Here is a 19,329-nt window from a genome sequence, read left to right as displayed (position 1 = left end):
CAATGGGCACGAGATTGTCCAGATGCAGCTCAGGAAAACCTGAGCGTGAGTTGTGCTTCTGTCCATCTGCCCGCTGCATGTGGTGAATGTGCCCCGCTCCCCTCCAATTTGGGATTTCTGACTCAGCCCCCCTGAGATTCCCTGCTCTCTCACGGAGCAGCTGCTAATATTTTTCTGACTAATTTTACTTTAGCAGGTCAGTTAACCTTCCTGTGCTGATTTCGTTATCAGTAAATTGGGACCAAGAAATCCTGCTCTGCTCACCTGACACAAGAGTAGGAGAATTCAGTGGGATGAGAAAATGACATATAAGTAGGATGGACTAATGGGCCTTTTCTGGCAAATTAGGAGGCATAAGTGCACTCCCATGGAGTCAGCCTGGCAGAACACACACACACACACACACACACACACACACACACACACACACACACACACACACACACACACACACACACACACACACACACACACACACACACACCTGGACACCTGTCTGTCCAAAACACACCCACCGGAGCACCTACTGATACCGACACATATAGTTGGTACGTCTCCCCATGTGGTAGTCCCAGGCAGGACTTTACACTTTATAAAGTGTTTTCACAGACACCGACGCTTCTGTCCCTCTGGCCATCCTGTGAAGTTTCAGACCCACCTTTCAAACCAACACTAGGTGAAGTGCATAGAGGGCGAATGTCGGCCTGAGTTTCTGGGCCCGAGTCACAGAGCCCTAGACACCATGAACTGCTGTGACACCAAGTGCCTCTTCCCTCAGTGGGCTGGACCCACTTGGGACCTCTGCAATCTGAAGCAGAGTCCACACAGAGAGGGAGCCCACACAGGCTGCCAGCTGGAGCACAGCTGGAACATCTGGACACCCTCTCAACATCGACACAGGGATGTGTCCCTGGTGATGCTGCACACATAGGCCGCCTCGGGCACAGCACGATCAGAGTGCAGCTGGTTTTGCCATCTGGCCTTGTGTTTGCACAAGGCTCTGTGGACTGCATGGGGTCTTTGGTCTTGGGAGGAAGATGCCTCCATCAGCACCCTGCATAGTGAGGTGCACCAACCACCTTCCAGGTGGGGATGTGAGTGTATTATCGGTGTCCATTCATTCTGAAAAGGGCTTGAGACAATATAAATAAGCTGAAGATCTTGACTTCCCTCTTCCAGCGCACAGATGGGAGGCAGAGAGACTCCAAGACAGAGAGCAAGAGAGGATGAGACAGCTCATGAAAAGTGGGATGACACATATAGAGAGCTGGGAAGGGTGAGAGGATGCACGGGAGGGACCATGGGAGGTGGCGCTGACCCGTACCTCCACCACGTGCGAGGAAAAGCCTGTCTGCGACATCTCCAGCCCGAAGGAGGTTTCGTTCTTGTTGGTGCCTAAAACAGAAGGACAGACAGATGGCTCCCTGCCTGATTGCTTAGCACGAAACACCAGCAGCTCGATCCGCCGCTCCCGTTTCCCAGGGGGGCATCTTAGGGAAGAGGCTTCTCTTGCAAGAGGGGCCCTGAGGCTGAGGCGAGTCACGCTGGCAGCCTCATCTGCCCCATCAGCACCTGCACAGTGAGGTGCGCCAAGCACCTGCAGGTGGTCATGTGGGTTTATTAGTAGTAGTCCACTCACTTCTGAAAATGTCTGGGGACAAGTTATGTTACAGGACATGTGTATTATAAGACTGTTGAAATAGGGGCAAATCATGAAAAAGTGCATGAAAATAATTACATTTTTGGCAAGAAATGGAATTCCCACTTTGCTCACTCCTATTTTTCACCAGATTTGGTTCCAGATGCTTTTGGACGGCTCCTAAACATCACATCAACCCTCAGGAGGGAGACTTGTCACCACTGCGCATTTGCACAAGAACTCCCATGTGTGCTGAGTGCCCCTCCCCACAGAGGGGCCCCAAACGTGTCATTGGAACTGACATTGTCATCACCCAAGGGGAGCATTGGGAGGAGAAACACACACTGATGCGGACATTTAAGCTCTGGCGTGGAATGTGTTGACGCTCCGTTCACTCCTTGCCCTCATCTCTCCTTGTTTATGAGGTCCGTTTTCGTCTCTTTCCATGTGCCTGTAGCTTGTCATTTCCAGTGCACTGCGGACTTTGCAGGCTTTGGGACACTGCCTTCTATTCATTTTTATAATCCTCCCATACGCCCATAGCCCCGTATTGGAAGGCCCCGCTATAGCAATACATGGTGCAAATAAGACCAGTACAAATAAAAAATGGAGTTTAATCACAAGGAAAGAGGCAATCTGAAGGAAGCTTGTAAAAAACGCTTTTGGTGGAGCGTGGGCAGTGGCACATGGGGGTCAAGGGTGTCATGATACAGAGTCGGCCCAGCTGGGTTCCAACTTGGGTTGCCAGATAAAATACAGGACACCCAGTTAAATATGAATTTCAGACAAACATTGAATACATTTTTAGCGTAAGTCTGCCACAGACATTATACTTTATATTTGCCAAACCTGACAACCCAGTTCAAACCCCACCATGAGTTCTCAAGCTGCGGGAGCTCTGGCAGGCCCTTAACTCCTTTGAGCCTCAGTTTCCTTATTGGTAGAATGAGGAGAATATCAGCAAGACCAACTTCCGGGGTTGTTCATAAAGTGTGCGGCCTCACATCCGGCAGGGAGTAACACCCAATTGTTGGCATGTATTATTCAAGGAGGCCTCTTGCTAAGCCATTCCATTTAGTACGACTGGATTTCACTCTGTGGGGTTTACCTGATGGAAGCCCAGGAGAGCACAACCCCCCTAGGCATGCACTGCTCACCTTCCAGGCTGAAGATCCTGTCCCCCAGGGCATCAACGATGTCCTTCAGGGCTGCCTCATCAGTGACATTGAAGAAATGCTTGTCATCAGGGTCGCTGGCGATGTATTTGATTTCATTTAGAAAAGTTTCTGGATTGATCCCCCTGCGGTTGTAGTAGCCCAGGACCTGCCAGGGAACAGGGGCAGGGGCGACAAGCCAGGACATAGCACAGATTTCCCCACACGCCCCAAAGCCCCCGACCCTGGGGGGCCCCAGGGTGGACTGGAGCCATGAGTGTTTGGTAGCCATGAGCATTCCTCAAGGTGCCACTTGCATTTTGAAACACACTCTCTTTTAGGGGCAAGATAAGACTCCTTTGCTAAGCCAGGGTTCTGGGAGTTGGGAGGCTTGGAGTGTTTTCTAGTTTTCTGAGGTTTCAGAAAAACAAACCCACAACTTTTGTGGATAGGCCTGGGCAGTGCAGAAAGAAGATCCTCAACTTGTTCTGTAGAAGAGGATGAAACGAAAGGCCCATCTGGGGGTCTGGACACTTGTTACACTGCCCCGAAAACACCCTCTTGGAGTCCTCAGGGGATTGGCAGCAAAGCCTCTAAGAGTAGCCTGTAGCCCTTGGGTGGGGACAGTGACTTACAGCCACGGCGTATCTGGTTACGTTGTCCCTTTCGCTTTGCTGGATCACCTTCTCCAGGTCTGGGCTGTCGTGGGACTCCCCATCTGTGATGACAATCATCACCTTCTTGGCCCCTTTCCTTCCGCCCTTCTGGAAAGCCTCTGAGCTGGAACCCGAACATAGCGGCAAGGTCACAGAGGGAAGTAGGAATGGGGTGGCACCTGACACTCCTCCAGAGGGGCAGAGACCAGGACCATGTTCCCCTCGGGAAACCCAGTAGGTGCTGGGACCTTGTACCAAAGAAGTAGCTGGTTGAGATGCCCAGGCCACCCTGCTCAGATGGGTCTTGCATCTGCTTGTCTTTAAAAAGCACCTTTGGGGTCCTGACCTTGCTGTTTGGGGCAGGCGGAGGGGATGGGATGAATCTGGGAGGGGAGTTCAAGGCATATGATGACCTTTACAGCAGCTAAGTTAGTGGTTTAAAAACTCAGCTGCACATTAGAATCTCTTGGTGGGGTCGGGGTAGTTTTAAAAATATATTGATGCCTAGGCCACACCCAGACCCGTGAAATCAGAATCTCTGGAGCGTGGCCTGGGCATCAGAATTTTTAAAAAGTTCTGATGAATACCCAGAGTTGAGAACCACTTTCCTGAGTACTGAGAAGGTATCGTGCTAGGGTCGTTCAACATTCAGACTATACTAACCCACAAACTACGTGTGACAAAGCCTGACAACGTTCTGACTTCTCCCAGGACAACTACTTTGATTCTATTTTAGGACATATTAAATGTCACATTCCATGGAAAATATTTCTCTTTCTCCCTTTTTATTTTGTTTGTAGTACCTGGAGCATGAGCTTGGCCCACCTGTTGGGCAGTCAGCCCAGGGGACAGCAGGGCTGGCACAGTCACCCTCCACACGCCAGAGAGGCTCGTGCAGCTGGCAGTTGTATCCAAAGCATGGGAAACTGGCTCCTGAATCACCACCAGCCTTGGTGCCTCTGTGGCCAGCCCGCCTTTAGACCATGAGGTTCTGAGAAGTACAGACATGGTCTCCTCCAGGAGTCTAGCCCAGCAGGTAGACTTTTCCAGTAAGGATCTAAAGGTCAATGTTACTCTTAGACTGTGCGTGATTCCTCATGGATCTGACCCATGGTCCTTTAGACCATGAGGTTCTGAGAAGTACAGACATGGTCTCCTCCGAGAGTCTAGCCCAGCAGGTAGCCTTTTCCAGTGAGGATCTAAAGGTCAATGTTACTCTTAGACTGTGCGTGATTCCTCATGGATCTGACCCATGGTAAGGTAGGACAGCCCACAGATTTAAGCTCTATAGTGACAGGGTAAAGGGACACAAGGCTTTGATTACCAGAGGTATCTCTCGTGACATGGCAAGCTGATGAGCTGATGTGTGTGATTTAGATGTTGAGGAAGTCACAAAACCTGGAATCAATCAGCTCACAACACCTTTAGGCTACCAGCAAAGAGAGAAAACCATCTGCCGCTCTCTTAGCAGCTCTAACATATTCTGGTATGTTGACTTAAAAAAAAATTCTCTAATTTTAGTATGAGCCATGAAGGAAGGGCTGCAGAGGCACACTTGACATGATCAGAGAAGATTCTGAGCTTAAGGCAGAGCCAGAGGAGGGAGAATTCCGCTATTCTCTCAAAAAGAAGTCTAGATGCTTCCATGAGCTCACTGAGGGTCTGGGATCAGGAATAAAACTTCAAGCAAAAAAGTATGGTAGGGGAAAAACAGGTTTTATTATATGGAGCCAAGAAAAATTTCAGAATCACATTTCCATGTAGTGGAACAGTGTGAATATCTATATAAATCTGTAATCGTGTGAATGTCAGCATGAATCATCAGATTTTAAGTTGTGATTTTGGGATAAAGGGACTTGGATTTGTTCTTTTATAAATTAGATTATAAATGCCTTGAGAGTAGCGAGAGCTTTATACTCACATTAGTTTCCAGGAACCTAGAAGCCAGAGTGACCCGTGGAAATTCAGGCCACCTCATGTCTCCTTCCTGCTCAAAAGTTGCTCTGATTCCCACTTCTCCCAGGTCCTGACACAGGTCCATGAGGCCCTATGTGACCTGGCCCCCTTACCTCCCTAGCCCCTCATTCTGGTCATCCCTCCCTCCTGCACTGGACTCTGCTGATCTGGGAAGACACCAGGCACATTCTGAGCTGTTGTCTGAGCTGCTCCCTCAGCCTGGAACGCTCCCCACCAGCTATCTTCATGGTCAACGCCCTCACCTCCTGCAAGTTTCCACTTAAAGGTCACTTCTCTCCTGACCACCCTGTTGATGCTGATTCAATACCTGTCCTCTTCAACCTGCTTGGTGACCTTTCCCCCAGAGCTTCTATCTCGGTTTAGTTTACCAACTCATTCATCTGTTTCTTTATTGTCTGTTTTTCTCTCTAGAATGCCGGCTCTACAGGGGCAGGGCTTTTTTTTGTTCACTGATCTATCCCTAGTGCCTAAAACAGTGTGAGGCACATAGTAGGTGCTCAATAAAAAGTGCTGAACAAAGGCGGAATCACTCCACATGGTTCAGGGGCCCTCCCCTTTCCCAGCCACACATGGCTGCCAGGCTCACTTCTTACCATGCGCATCTGATGACACTCTCGCACTCCAGAACCTGCAGGGCCACTCATGCTAGTTTTAGCTCCAACATCATCACCTTCACACTCTGGCTGTCTCTGCAGCTGCGTGGCTCTCTACTCCCCAACACAAACCCCGTGTGTGGTCAAAAGGAGAGCAGCTCTGTACATAAATGTTCCTTGACTTTCCCTCTCCTCTGCCCTCATCAGGGCAGACTGTCTTCTGTGGATTGTCTTCTCTCCACCTCTCCTTGCTGGAATCTCAGGGGTCTTCCTAGGACAGGTCAAATGCCGCCTCTCCCAGCAGTCCTCCCCGCCCCTCCCTGGGGGCCTGTCCTGCTCCCATCCTCACTGAATTAGGGTTAGGGTTAACACTGGTCAGAGCTCCCCTATGGGGCTGTGAGCCACCAAGGCTAGTGACCACAGGTGACCATCTTTGTAACCCCTCAGGTCAATGGTCTGCATCTTTGCCCCTTAGCAGGTGCACAGAAAAAAAAAGCGTGGTATGAATAACTGAGGAGAGAAAACCTTTCACCTTAAAAGCACCAGTGGTGATTTGGGACCTGAACTTGGTCAGCTAGGAAGATCAGAATTTCAAACTTCTCATGAGGCGAAGACTGCAACCCCAGCGGTGCTCATGAGTCAGATGCGTGTAATTGACCTGAGGTTGGTGGGCTGCGGCCCCGCATGAGTCAGTGAGCTTCCCACTGAGAAAGGGCTAGCTGCTGGTCATGGGCGTCCTCCCTTGCCCCAGCCATTCCACAAGGGCATGCTGGGAGTCTCAGGTCTCACCCCGGTGATGGTGAAACAGCAAAATGGCTCGTTCCTCATGAGGGTGAGTAAGGGGGCCATCTTCTCGGGGAGGAACGCTCATTTAGGAAAAGCTTGAGCAGTTTTATCAGCAAACGGAAATATGCTAGTTGAGCAGTGACTTAACCACAAAGAGTTGTGAGGTTGCAAAAATCTTAATCTTCTGACCACATGAAATCATGATACTACTAAATAGCTCTCACACTGTGGAATTCTGTTAAACACATCGACTAACCCTACATGAGGTGGGATTATAAGGCAGGGGGACTGCGGTCTCAGTGCATGTAGCAGAACTCAGAATCGCGGAGTAAAATTTAGACATTGAAAATCTAATTGCCTTTGACAGAAATTTTAGGAGTTAAGGCCTTGGCTCAAGTGATCTTGAGGAATTGCCTGAAAGTTGGATAATTTCAGTGGAGGTGAGCACAATGTTTTGAGCAATGGCAGCGACATTGAAATAAGTATGTGGCCTTCTGTGTGGACACCTAGGGATAACATTCACCTGGATGAGTGGGCTCTGGTGTGATTTTTAAGGAACCAGCCTCATTACTCTACAACCTCAGATAGATTTAATTACGTTCTTCCTTCTGCATTGATGATACACACTCCACAGGAAGATTCTGCTCTCATAGAACCAACATACTTGTTATAGGATATCTGGGGCAGGATATATTTTCCAAAGTTGGTTGCAACAATACCCCCTTCCCAAATGCTCTCCTTCAGTGTGACCTTGCTGCTCCTCCACCGTGAGGCAGAATCAAATCCTCTTCCCTTTGAGTCTGGGCTGGTTTTAGCAGTAACTTCCTCGACCAATAGGTAGAAGTCATATTCTGGGACTCTGAGGCTAGGTGCTAGGCAGTCTCCCAGTTCCTACCTGGGTCTCTTGGTGAGCTTGCTCCTCGGATACTCCCTCTCAGAACCCAGTTGCCATGCCGTGAGAAAACCAAGTCATGTGGCCATGTGTAGGTGCTCAGGTCGCCAGCCCCAGCTGAGCTCCCGGAGAACAGCAGCAGCCATAGCTAGCTGCATGAGCATGCCATCTTAGATCTCCAGCCCAGTGGAACCTTCAGACGACAACAGCCCTGGCTGACACCGGACTTCAACCATGTGAGAGAACCCAAGACAGGACCAACCGGCTGAGCCCATTCAACCCCCAAAACTTTGAGAAACTAAGAAAATATTGCTTCAAGGTAGTAAATTTTGTGGTAGTTTGTTACACAGCAGTAGGTAACTAAAACAGTATCTGAGATCTAAATTTTTTTTTTTTTACCGAGCAAATTCGATGCCAAATGCTGTCCGGGTCTCTGTTCCTCCTCTCTGCTCAATGTGGCTGGCAGCTTCCACCACATCTTTTACAGACCTGTAGTCATTGAGGTGAAACTCATGTACCACATCTTCTCCATACTGAACAACTCCAACCTGCAGGCCAGAGGAGAAGGGTGACAGAACAACTTGACCCCCTGAAACTTAGACCTTCGGTGGGAAGGAGCCCTGGGAGCTGTCTCTCTGTCCATGATGATTCAGCAGTCAGGAGGGCTGAGGACCTTCCCAAGAAAGTAACTCCTGCCGAAGGGAAGCGGGTTCTGCAAGGTTCCAGGAATGAATGGATGGTTTGGTGGGACAAGTGGGGCTGCATATAGAGAAAGGAGACTTTGTGATTTAAAGAAAGGCCCAACAGATTACATTTCTTTCTTAGAAAGACCAAAGTTGAGAATAGAATGAAAGTCTAAAATATTAGGAACAGTGTGATGGAAGGCCACCAAACTCTTTTTTTTTTGTCTTTTTTCGTGTCCGGCAACGGACTGCAACCCTCAGTGTTGTCCCCGTACCGGACCGGGACCGGCAACGGGATCGCAACCCTCGGTGTTGCTCCCGCACCTCGCTCAGCCAGTGAGCGGGAACCGGTCTGTATGTGGGATCCGAACCCTCTGGCGGGAGCGCCGCCGCGCTCCCAAGCAGCGCACTGTAGCAGTGCACCACCGGGCCGGCCCCGAACCAAACTCTTAAACTAAGTTATCTTAAAGCTTAGAAGAGAACAGATTCTTTTATCCCCAAGACTGATAAAATATCAACAATATTAATAGCTCCAAAATGAACAAAAAACCCTGAAGACCTATAGGAGGAATAGAACGATGAAACGTTACTGTTGGGTGGTCTCCCAGTTTGTTGGGCACAAGTGCCCTTCTAACTCTGGACTTTCACTCACGATACCCTAGAAGATGATCTTCCAGTTGTGGGGAAATCATTACTTCATGAGAAAGTCTGCTCCCCTTCTTACAGCTGTGATTGTTACAAATAATTTCTTAGGTTGTCTTGAAATCTGCCACCTTGTAAGTTCATTCTATTCATTGGTCCTCATTCAGCCAAAATACTAAGCAATAAATCTACTGTGTCTTTAGCCAGGCAGGGTATCAAATACAAGCTGGCAGCTCTCACCTGCTTCCCTGTCGTCTTCTCTCCAAAATCAATATCCCAATCCTCTCCTATGCCTCGCTCAATGGGGTTCTGGTGTCTACTCAACCTTTCTTGCCTTCCTCTCACTCTCTAGCTCGTTCAAGTCTTAATAGGTGGTGTCTATCCCAGAAGACAGTGTTTGGCCCCCAAACTGTCCTTTGATGTGTCCACCAGAGATGATGTCCTGGGCTGCAGGGCCCTGGTGCTGGCTGGCCTCACTGGCCCCCACCCTTTCCCCTGCACCACCTTACCACATCCCAAGTTGCTCCCCCACACTCAAAGGCAGCATCTGCTATGGGTTTGGGGGGCTCTGTTCAAAGGAGGAAAGAGCCCCAGAGACACTCACCTGGATCTGTCCTGGGCCAATGTAAAACTTCTTCAGGATGTTGATGAGGAAGTGCTGAACCTCCACCCAGGGGTAGATGCTGTTGGAGCCGTCCAGAACAATGACAATATCCATGTAGGTCTGGCACCCTGGGAAGTGGGAACATGGCCATGGCTAGCCAAGGAGCCAGTGTCTGCAAGTCTCTGATTCTCCAGATGATTGCTCAAAAGATGGTAAGAGAATGACTGCTACATGTGTGTGACTCCCTGGGCTGGGGAACCATCCTTGGGCTGGACATTGATTTGGGCAATTGTGAATGACAAGCCCAGGAATTCCTGGCTCTGTCCCACCACTCTGCTGGCTGTTTGAACAAAGCTTAAATTAAGCCTGACCACCTCTACTCCTACATGCACTGACCACTGCCAAGTGGTCAATGCTTCTGAGGCAGCCAGCACTGCCCAAATTAGTGCCTCATTATCACTTCTCTTATGAAGTGGTCAGGCTGGCATTTATCACGTGCAGCCCAAATGAATGGCTTTCCCTGTTCAGGAGGGAGGTGTGGTGTAATGACTAGGAATGTGGAATCTGGCACTGGACTGTTTGACTCCTGGCTTTGCCCTCACTGGCTGTGTGACCAGGGGCCAGTCACTTAATCTCTCAGCCTCACCTTTCTCTTCTATAAAGGAGGCATAACAACAGCAGAGAGTTGTCATGAGGAATTAGCAAGAAGATGCTTCTTAAGGGCCGAGCATAAAGAAAGTGCTCAATAAATCTTAGCTGATCCTATTTTTATTTTTTTTAAGCAAACCACTGAGTTAACGTGTCAATGACATTATCAGATCAAACTCTCTGCTTCTGAACATAAAGCTTTCTTCATATTCTCATAATATTAATATCAAATTAAAAGAAAAAATAAACATCAAATAAAGAAAAAAATCAATGCAGAAAACTAAAAATTTTCTTTTTGAGCCTGCTTGGGAAGAAGCTGGCTTTAGATCTATGCTTCTTATACATGGCTGAACAGTGCCTTGGGGAACACAGACACACACACACTCACTCCTGGGGCCTATCCCAGATCTACTGAATTAGGTCCCACATGAAGGTGCCCTGGAATCTGCATGCTGGTCAGCAGTGAGGAGGCCTCTGCAATAGGAGATTCAGGGAGGCTATGATGGTCACATCTTCGCTCCAGGGGTGGTGATGTTCTCCAGCGTAAGTCCCACATGCTGTGACCTCAGGTCTCCCCTGTGACCTGGGCTGCCTTTCCCTCTGCCGTTTTGTGTGAATAGAATCCATGCCTCCTCATCCCCCTAAGAGGACCACTTTCCAGACCCTGCTGGAGTCAGGCTTCCTCCTCCTCCTCCCCCAAGCACCATCTTTCCACCTCTGACTGGGCCTGCTGTTTGGAGGGAGGCTGCTGGCAAGCCAGAGGTGTTAATCCCCTCACCCTCCATAAAATGGGCAGCAGCTGCTTGGGTGATGATATTTAGCCCAGAGGAAATAGTGAGGCTCAGAGCCAAGAAGTCTGGGATTGAGGGGGGCAAGTTCTGAGCATTGATTCCCCAGGTTTTCTGGGTGAGTGGGGAATGAGGGGCGGGGTTTGTGTTCAAAGAGGCTCTGGCAAGCTGGGCAGGACTCCCTGAGGCCCAGGAGCACTGGCTTGGTGGAACTATTACCAAGGAGATTTCTGTTCTCTTTGGCCCTCCACCTACAGGGCTATGGCATTGCACAACATAAGGGAACACCATTTACACTGTAGTCTAAGTGAACAATACCCTCAGAATTGTGCAGTGCACAGCATGCCTGCTGTACATGGTAGCCCGACTACCTCTTCCACGCTCAGAGTTTTTGCGGTGAACCTCTCTCAATGCCAGGATTGTCTTCACAATCTTAGCTCCTTTGATCCTTGCCATCACACTGTGGGAAAGGGTAGGCCAGGATTATGATCCTCTCAGAGGCTCAGAGAAATTAAGTGACTCATTTCAGGTCATCCAGAGAGCAGAGGCAGAGCGGGGCTAGAGTCCAAATGTTGCTTTGTAGCATAGGGTAGCAGTGGTCAGAGCCCCAGGCCTCCCTGGACTGTCTACCACTCAGCCCGAGTCTGCAGATTTAAAGCCACTTACTTTGCAGAGCTGGGGCCACGGTCTTGGAGAACCTGAAGTTGGAGTTGACTCTCGAACACATCCCTGTGGTGTAGTAGGAGCTCCCACACTCGTGAGACCAGAGCGGGCTGCAAGCCTGTGGAGCACAATGCAGACCCCCAGTCAGTGGGGAGGGGGGGCTTCAGAGAGCATCCAGCTTCAGTGGCTTGAGTCCCCCAGGAGTTAGAGGGCCTTCTTTGAGTCTAACTGAGCTCTCTCTTGCTGCAATGTGCACTAGTTCTCTTCATTTCAGGTGTAATAGAGGAAAACTAATCTTGGAGTCCTGCTTTGTTGTTCTTTCCAGGGCCCGTTCTCCATCCTATCTTTCCAGGTGTGACTCTTCTTCACCCTACCCGCCCACCCCACCCACCATGCACAGGATCTGGGAAAGCCTTTTCAGCCACGGGACTGGACCTTTTAAGGGTCACTAGAATAGTTTTTCTGTTTGATGAGATCACCTGAAGGTCCTTACTAAGCAAACTTCCAGGGTCCCAACAACATGCTGTGGTTCTTACTAGGGGAAGAAAAAAGAATGTCTGCTCTTTCTGTGAAATCTGCTACCAGAACATTGATGTCAGCCCCTTACTGAAGGACTGAGTGATGAGTTCCTCTCGGAGTCAGGGTCATCAAAAATGAAAGTCCGGCTCCATCGCTCCATTGTTGTCCTGTTGTCAGGAAACTCAGGGCTAAATTTTGTGCTATAATTTCCTTTGGTTTAGGAGAGTAACTATTCTACTCCTAATTCCTTTCTTTAATCAGCTTTCTTTTTTAACCTGGATCTTAAAGGTTATATTTTATCTGTGTCCTTTGTTGAAGCTGCTGTAAATTATTGTTGGAAGTAGGAGAAGAATAAAGAATGGATAGATGAATGATGGATGGATGGATGGACGGATGATGGATGGGTGGATGGATGGATGGATGGGTGGATGATGGACGAATGGACAGATGGATGGATGATATATGGATGGATGAATGGATGGGTGGATGGATGGATGGATGACAGATGAATGAGTGGATAGATGGATGGATGATGGATAGATGGATGAGTGGGTGGACAATGGATGAATGGATAGATGGATTATGAAAGGATGGAAGGATAATAGATGGATGGATGAGTGGGTGGGTGATGGATGGGTGGGTGGATGATGGATGGATACAGGAAGGGATGGATGGAAGGATGGATAATGGATGGAAGGATGGTTGTAGCAGAGAGCTGGTAGAGGGGCTGCTTCCTGGAGTGCCTAGGGACTGGCAGCCTGGTGGATAGAGCAGAGGAGTGTGGGTGTGAAGAGACATTCACGCCCCTTCCCCCACCTCTCCTGGCCCCAAGTAGCGGCAGGTGGTTCTTACCAGGAAGCTGTTGTCCTTGGGGTTGGTGGCAAGGCTCAGGCCAAGGCGCATGTTGTCCTTCCGCTCAGATACATTGGATAGGGTGACCCTACCTGGGGTGAGGAGGGGGAAGAAGCTCAGCCTGCTGCCCCTCCTGCCTGCCCCTCACCCAGAACCTGCTGCCACTGCTGGTCACCTGAGGGGCCCATGGCAGGGCTGGGGCCCAGCAGGATCCTCCCCTATTCTCCCTGTCCCTTCTGGACCCCCTTGCTTGCCTGCATGTGGTACAGTCCATCATGGTTTACTAAGGCCTGCCTAGACGTGGTCTCATCACTTCCTCACAACTCCCTGTGAGATGAGGAAACTGAGTCTCAAGCCAAGCAACCTGCCCAGTTCACACAGTAGGCACAAGGTGGAGGCTTCCATTTCCTAGGCCAGAGCTTTTCCTCCTTCAGCCATCTGACTGGACCCCAAACATACCATGGCACCCCACCGAGGCCGCCTTTCTCTGTGCAGTGTCCGCTCCCCAGCTTTCTTCAGGCCAACCTCCCAACAAAACGCTCCAGTCCCCTGTCCTTCTCTCCCAGTGCCCCCTCCACTTGCTCATCTGATCAATTGACATACGATAATTAAGAGGATTTTCTCTTACAGGTAAGAAACAAATAGCCAATGTAAGGAGAGACTTCTAGGGGTACAAGGCCTTGCCCAAGAATGTCATTCTGTCATTGGCTGCCAAGAGAGACATTTGGGAGCAGGGTTATCAGCCAGCTGGGTGTTGGGAGAGGGTTGGCTCTGCGGCAGATCAGAACCATAACAAGAACGATACCAGCTGAGGTTTGACAGGGTCATCCCGACAGGCCACTGAACGGAAGGAAGTGAGCTTGAATTCCCCAGAGTGTGTCGCGTGTAGGGGTGTGTGTGTGTGTGCATGTGTGTGCCTGTGTGTGTCTGCGCCCGTAGTACGGGAGGGGCGAGGGAGGGACAGGGACGAGGGGGTCGGCCACTGTGTGGAGCTGGAGCGGGGCAGTCCCAACTGCTGTGAGGAGGATCTAGGTGTCCTCCCTGCTTGTGGGGACGGGTTGCATGCCGCTCTGTCCGTGACTGGAAGTGGGAAGAGCTGGCCTGCCGGTGAAGCTGGGGGTGGGGACTGGCAGGGCCAGAGCTGACTGTTTCTAGGCTGGCCTGGCGGGCGGGGGCAGCTGTGTTTGTTGTTTTTCCCACTGGTTTCCCTCAGTTTTCAGTCAGGCTTCTTTTGAAATCCACCCTTCTTGGCTGCGCTGAGAGTGACGGATTGTTCTGTTTTGTCTGTCCAAACAGGCCAGCGAAAAAATACTAGCAACAGCCCTGGGGTTTCTAGGCACCTCATCACTTACAAAGTACTGTGGATGCCCTCCCAGGACCCCCTCTCAAGGTGTCGAGAGGGTTGGTGGCTTCCACGAGGTACACCATCTGACATTACGTCCTGAGTTTTTCCCCATCTGAGGGCGTCGTGGTGGCTCTGGGGACTGGAAAGGAAGCTCCAAGCTTGGACTGGGTAGCCTCTGCCCCCCGCTGGCCTGGAGAATTCTGCCCTCCTTTGTTCAAGGGCCCACCCCTCACACCACTCTGCCCCTCTCTTCCTCTTCTCCCCTGGCACTGAAGACCTTAGTGAAACTACAGGGGCGTGGTAGGAAAGACCCCTGCACTGGAGTGGAAAGACTCCCGTTCCAGTCCTGCTTTGCCCTGCCCCTCTGTGAACGGGAGACTAACGCCTTCCTCAGCAGGTCTGTGTGAGGGCTCCTGGGCGCAAGCCACTCCTCACACAGCGCCTGCCTTCCAGAATCAGGTCACCTGCCCCAGCCCCTGCCTCTCATTTAAAACCCTGACTTCATCCAGGTGTTGGGAAGAAAGCTGCCGGTGCGAGACTCACACTGAGGTGCGAATGGCTGACACGCCCTTAACCTTCTCTGGAGAGGGGGAGAGAGCATTCCTGGCACGGTATGGCCCAGTGCCTGGAAAGGCCATAGGAAAACCCAGGACTCGGGTTTCCCAGCCTTGCATTTTCCACTGTGGGATAAGCTGACAGATGGTCTCCCTACCGCGCATTTTTTTCTCTGTAGGAGGGAGAGAACTGCTCCTCAAAGAAAGAGTGATTTTCCTCTGTCCCAACTCACTTTGCTACCCACTGCCTCCCGGCTTACGCCCCAGCTCAGGCATGTTTTCCAGGGGCTGATGGCTTTATGCCTCCTCTTCCTTCTGGAGGGAAATGGGGACCACATTGGAAACCAGAGCAACAGAGAAAAGTAATGATTGATTCAACATCTGTGTCCCCACCTGGACCAGGAGCTTTCCTCGGTGGCCTGGGCCCCAAGCACAGTGTCCACATCTCCCACCACCCCCCTCACTCCTCTGCCCCACCCACATGGCCCTGCTTTATGTTCTCCAACAGGGCAGACCTGTGCCCGCCTCGGGGACTGTGCACTTGCTCCCTGTGTCTGGAATGCTCTGTCCACACCTGACTCCTTCTCCTCATTAGGCCTTTGCTCAAATGTTACCTGCTCGGAGAGGCCTTCCCTGACCACCTTGCTGAGGTAGAACCCCCTCCCCACCTCTTCCACCCCCAGCCTCTCTTATCACAGTGCCGTGATTTACTGCACAGCATTTATCCCTTCCTGAAACTATCCTGCTTCCTAATTTGTCTACGCGCTTACTGTCCCCTTGTGGCAAGGCCCCTTGGCTTCTATTCCCTGCTGTATCCCCAATAACTAGCACAGGCCTTGGCACATACTAGGTGCTCATTAAAGGATGGGGACAGATTAGACCTGGAATGGATCCTGGGGGTTGCTGAGTCCACCCTCCTCACTTTACACATGAGCAAACTGAGGCTCAGAGAGCGGATGCGAGCTCCCTTTGGACACACAGCAAAGAAATTGTACAGCTGGAAGGGGAATGCAGCTTGGCCTGTTTCAGAAGCCTGTGCTCTGGGATGGTCATGACTGGGAACCATAACCACCAACCAGCCTCCCACCTCCCTTAGACTGTTTCCTCACTGAAGTTTGGGCCCTGGCTGTGGCGGGTTTTGAACTTCCCACCTGTGGCGTGGATGCCAATGTGGGCAGCAGCGGCCTCCAGCACCATGTGATGGGCAGCTGGCTGTCCCGGGGATCTGAGTTCTTTGGGCTTTCTCATGCATCCAGCTTTTTCATCTGTCTAATCCTTCTGAGCCTCTGCCTTCTCCGCCTGGAGGGCCCTGCTGCCCTGCCCATGCCCTACCTCCCCAGAGAGCCCACCTGCTGCTCTAGGGCAGGGGCTCCCCTCCTGGAACAGGGGGAAGCTGCGGGTCCTGGCCCTGGGGAAGGCCAGCTGCTCCTGGAATTGCAGCTTTTCAGGCCAAATGGAACTTTTGCTCCCTTCTGAAAGTGGAGCAACAGCCCAGCCACCATCTGAGCTTCAGACAATGTGGAAGCGACTTAGTGGACTGGCGTGAGCGCTTTGGTGGATGTGTGTGCATTTGTCTGTGCATGCATATGCATGCATGCATGTGCACACAGATTTTTCGAGGACTTGGGAGTCTCCAGAATATGCCTGAAAAATCTTCAATGAAGAACAAAGCCTCCATTTCAGAAAGGCAGTGTTGCGTAATGGGTAAGGGTGGGTAAGGGACTGTCTAGATTGGAATCCCAGCCCTGCCGCTTAGTAGCTGGGTGACCCTGGGCAGGTCCCCTCACTCCACACACTGTCATTCCCTCATCTGTTAAATAAGTGGTTCAATCTCATATGGGTGTTGTGGGAATTAAATGAGTTGAAATACCTAAAAGTGCTTAGGTAGTTTCAGGGTGAACATTATCTGAGATATATGAATGTTGCCTATTGTTGTTATTATTTCAAGATCAGAAAGAAGACAGGAAATGCTTTCCCCCTGTTGGGAAAGAAACCCCGAGTTGAGGGCAGTGGCCTGGAAATGTGGAGGCCTGGGTTGAATTCTGGCCCACCTCTGACAAGCTAGGTGACTATGGGAAAGTTGCCTCCTCTCTCTGTAAAATGGGGGCAGTGACATCAGCTGGGTCACCTCACGGGGCAGCTGGTAGGAGCCAGTGTGACTGAGCCTGCCCTGCACTAGACCAGGGTGGGCCTCATTGTGACGAAACCGTCGGCTCAAGTTACCCAGGTTGAGCTTGGTGCAGTTCCCGTGGATCACCGGACACTTGTACACGTCTCCCGTCTTTTGGTGGCCATTGCTTTCCAATGGGGCGCCCACGACCAGCCTGGGAAGGAAGAAAGGACAAGCAAAGACGGTGGGGAGGTGCTCCTCCCTGTCAGAGGGTGGAAGCCGGCGGGCAGTGCTGGGGGAGCTAAGTGGGAGGAATCCTGGAGGAGCCGCCGCATGCAGACCCTCGGGCTTGGACCTTGTTTCCTGGTGGGGGTGGGGGATGCTGGCCTTTCAGCATAAAGTCATGGGGCCTGGGTCTGAAAATACAGAGATGAAGACCACACGGGCCCTGTGACAAATGGGATGGAGGCGAGTCCTTGGCAGGAGAGCGGATGGTGCCTGAGCTGCATCTTAATAGGTGAATACGAGTTTGCAAATGGTGGGAGGGTGGTAACGGTAGTCATTCTGGCAGAGGAATGATGTTTTTGGAGCTGTGGAGTATTGGCCGTCTGTCCCTCCCTGCAGGGGGCCTCATTCCTCATCTTATCTTATAGGGTGACCCAGGGTGGGGCACGTTGCTAGTGGTCATGGCTACCCTTGAGCCCCTATGTCTTTGTTCAGGATGTGCCAGGCAGCTGGTGGGCTGATGAGTGGCCAGGGGCAGCCACCAGCTGGGCTTCTGCCTTATTTGGAAAAAAGGTCTTTGCAGATGGTAAATTAAGGCTCTTGAGTTGAGGTCATCCTGGACTATCTGAGCTGGCCCTAAATCCAATGACAAGTGTCTTTATAAGAGACACACAGAGGAGAGACAGGGGAGAAGAGGATGCTGTGTGAAGATGGAGGCAGAGGTAGGAACGGTGCTGTCACAAGCCAAGGAGCTCCTGGAGCCTCCAGAAGCTGGAAGAGCCAAGGAGAGGTTCTCTTCTGGAGCCTCCAAAGCGAGTACGGACACTGCCACTTTAACTTTGGGCTTCGAGCCTCTAGAACTGTGAGAGAATACACCTGTGCTGTTTTAAACCACCCAGCTCGATAACTTGTCACAGCAGCCACAGGAAATGAATACACCTTGCTTGTGTGCACACATATTTCTAGGGAAAAATGAGCAGCCATTTCTTCCTGGCCTGGCCAATCCCCATAAGCAGTGCCCTGGAGGAAAAGCCTGTGACCCTGGGGGCACGGGCTGTGCATGCACCTCCCCTGAGGCCAGAGAGAACTCCCGCTCAGACTGGAGGCCCTCCGATACTCTCCTTAGAGCTCTCCACAGCCCCTCCATGCCTCATCTCCCGCCCACCGTGGGGCAGCACCATCAGGGCTGACCTCAAGTGAACTCCTTCAGTGCCCACTCTGCACGCCTCTGGTGTACCCAGAACCCTCTAGGTCTTGGGTGTCAACCCAGCTCTCTGCCCAGGCCTTAATAGCTTTCAGTGACTCAAGAACAGTTACCCTTCCCAGGGACATTGGTCTGTCATGGGGGTGGGGGTAGGGTTGCCACAGCTCACAACAGCCCTGGAAGGCTTCCAGATCCCAAGGGATAAAGACTTGATGATGGTGGAATTTGGGGCACAGGGACAGGTGAGACATTTGGGAGCAAGGAGACTCGCCAGAGCCCTTTAACTGCACTGCCAGAGGCTTCCTGCCACCTGACAACAGAGCCCAAAGAGGAAGCCACCCCTTGTTTTCTGACTTCAGATGGCCAAGAGAAGATGGGCTGGGAGGCTCAGGCCACACAGGACTTAAGTGGCTTCTTGGACTCAAATGCTCCCCCTGCCCTGCCCTGCCCTGCCCTTCCCCCACCAACTTCGGGACTGTCCAGAAAGAAAGCCAGGTCTGAAGTGGGAGCTACCAGAGCTCTGTTTGAAATTAAGTCCATGAAATCAGAGCTGAGGTTTCTCCCCTGGGGAGCCAGATAATGACATATTCTAAATATATCCCCTTATTAAGCATGCCTATTTTTGACTGGCAGGAATTAATTGGACCCATAAAATATGTTTGTCTAGACGACATGATTTTTGGCTACTTAATTCTGCAAGTGATTGTGTGGTCAAGGCTGCTCCATTCTTTCCAGCAAAAGAGAGACAGAGACAGAGAGATAGATGGAGAGAGATGGAGAGAGAGAACAGTAAGG

At 51.0% G+C, this 19,329-nt stretch overlaps 1 protein-coding gene across 1 annotated transcript; it reads right to left on the bottom strand.

The window, feature by feature from the left end:
* Window positions 1-1,318: 1,318 nt before the first annotated feature.
* On the bottom strand, window positions 1,319-17,319 carry LOC103610446 (integrin alpha-11-like; the record flags this gene model as incomplete). Its single annotated transcript, XM_008594618.1, has 8 exons — window positions 1,319-1,395; window positions 2,797-2,962; window positions 3,429-3,573; window positions 8,097-8,245; window positions 9,627-9,754; window positions 11,729-11,843; window positions 13,097-13,188; window positions 17,219-17,319. Coding segments are annotated over 8 exons (973 nt in total), but the record flags the coding sequence as incomplete, so codon positions are not given.
* Window positions 17,320-19,329: the final 2,010 nt, after the last annotated feature.

This window comes from Galeopterus variegatus, unplaced genomic scaffold (genome assembly GCF_000696425.1).
Source record: "Galeopterus variegatus unplaced genomic scaffold, G_variegatus-3.0.2 Scaffold11156, whole genome shotgun sequence".
Lineage (NCBI taxonomy): Eukaryota > Metazoa > Chordata > Mammalia > Dermoptera > Cynocephalidae > Galeopterus > Galeopterus variegatus.
Note: the sequence above shows the minus strand (reverse complement) of the source record. Positions and strands in the feature narration are given on the sequence as shown.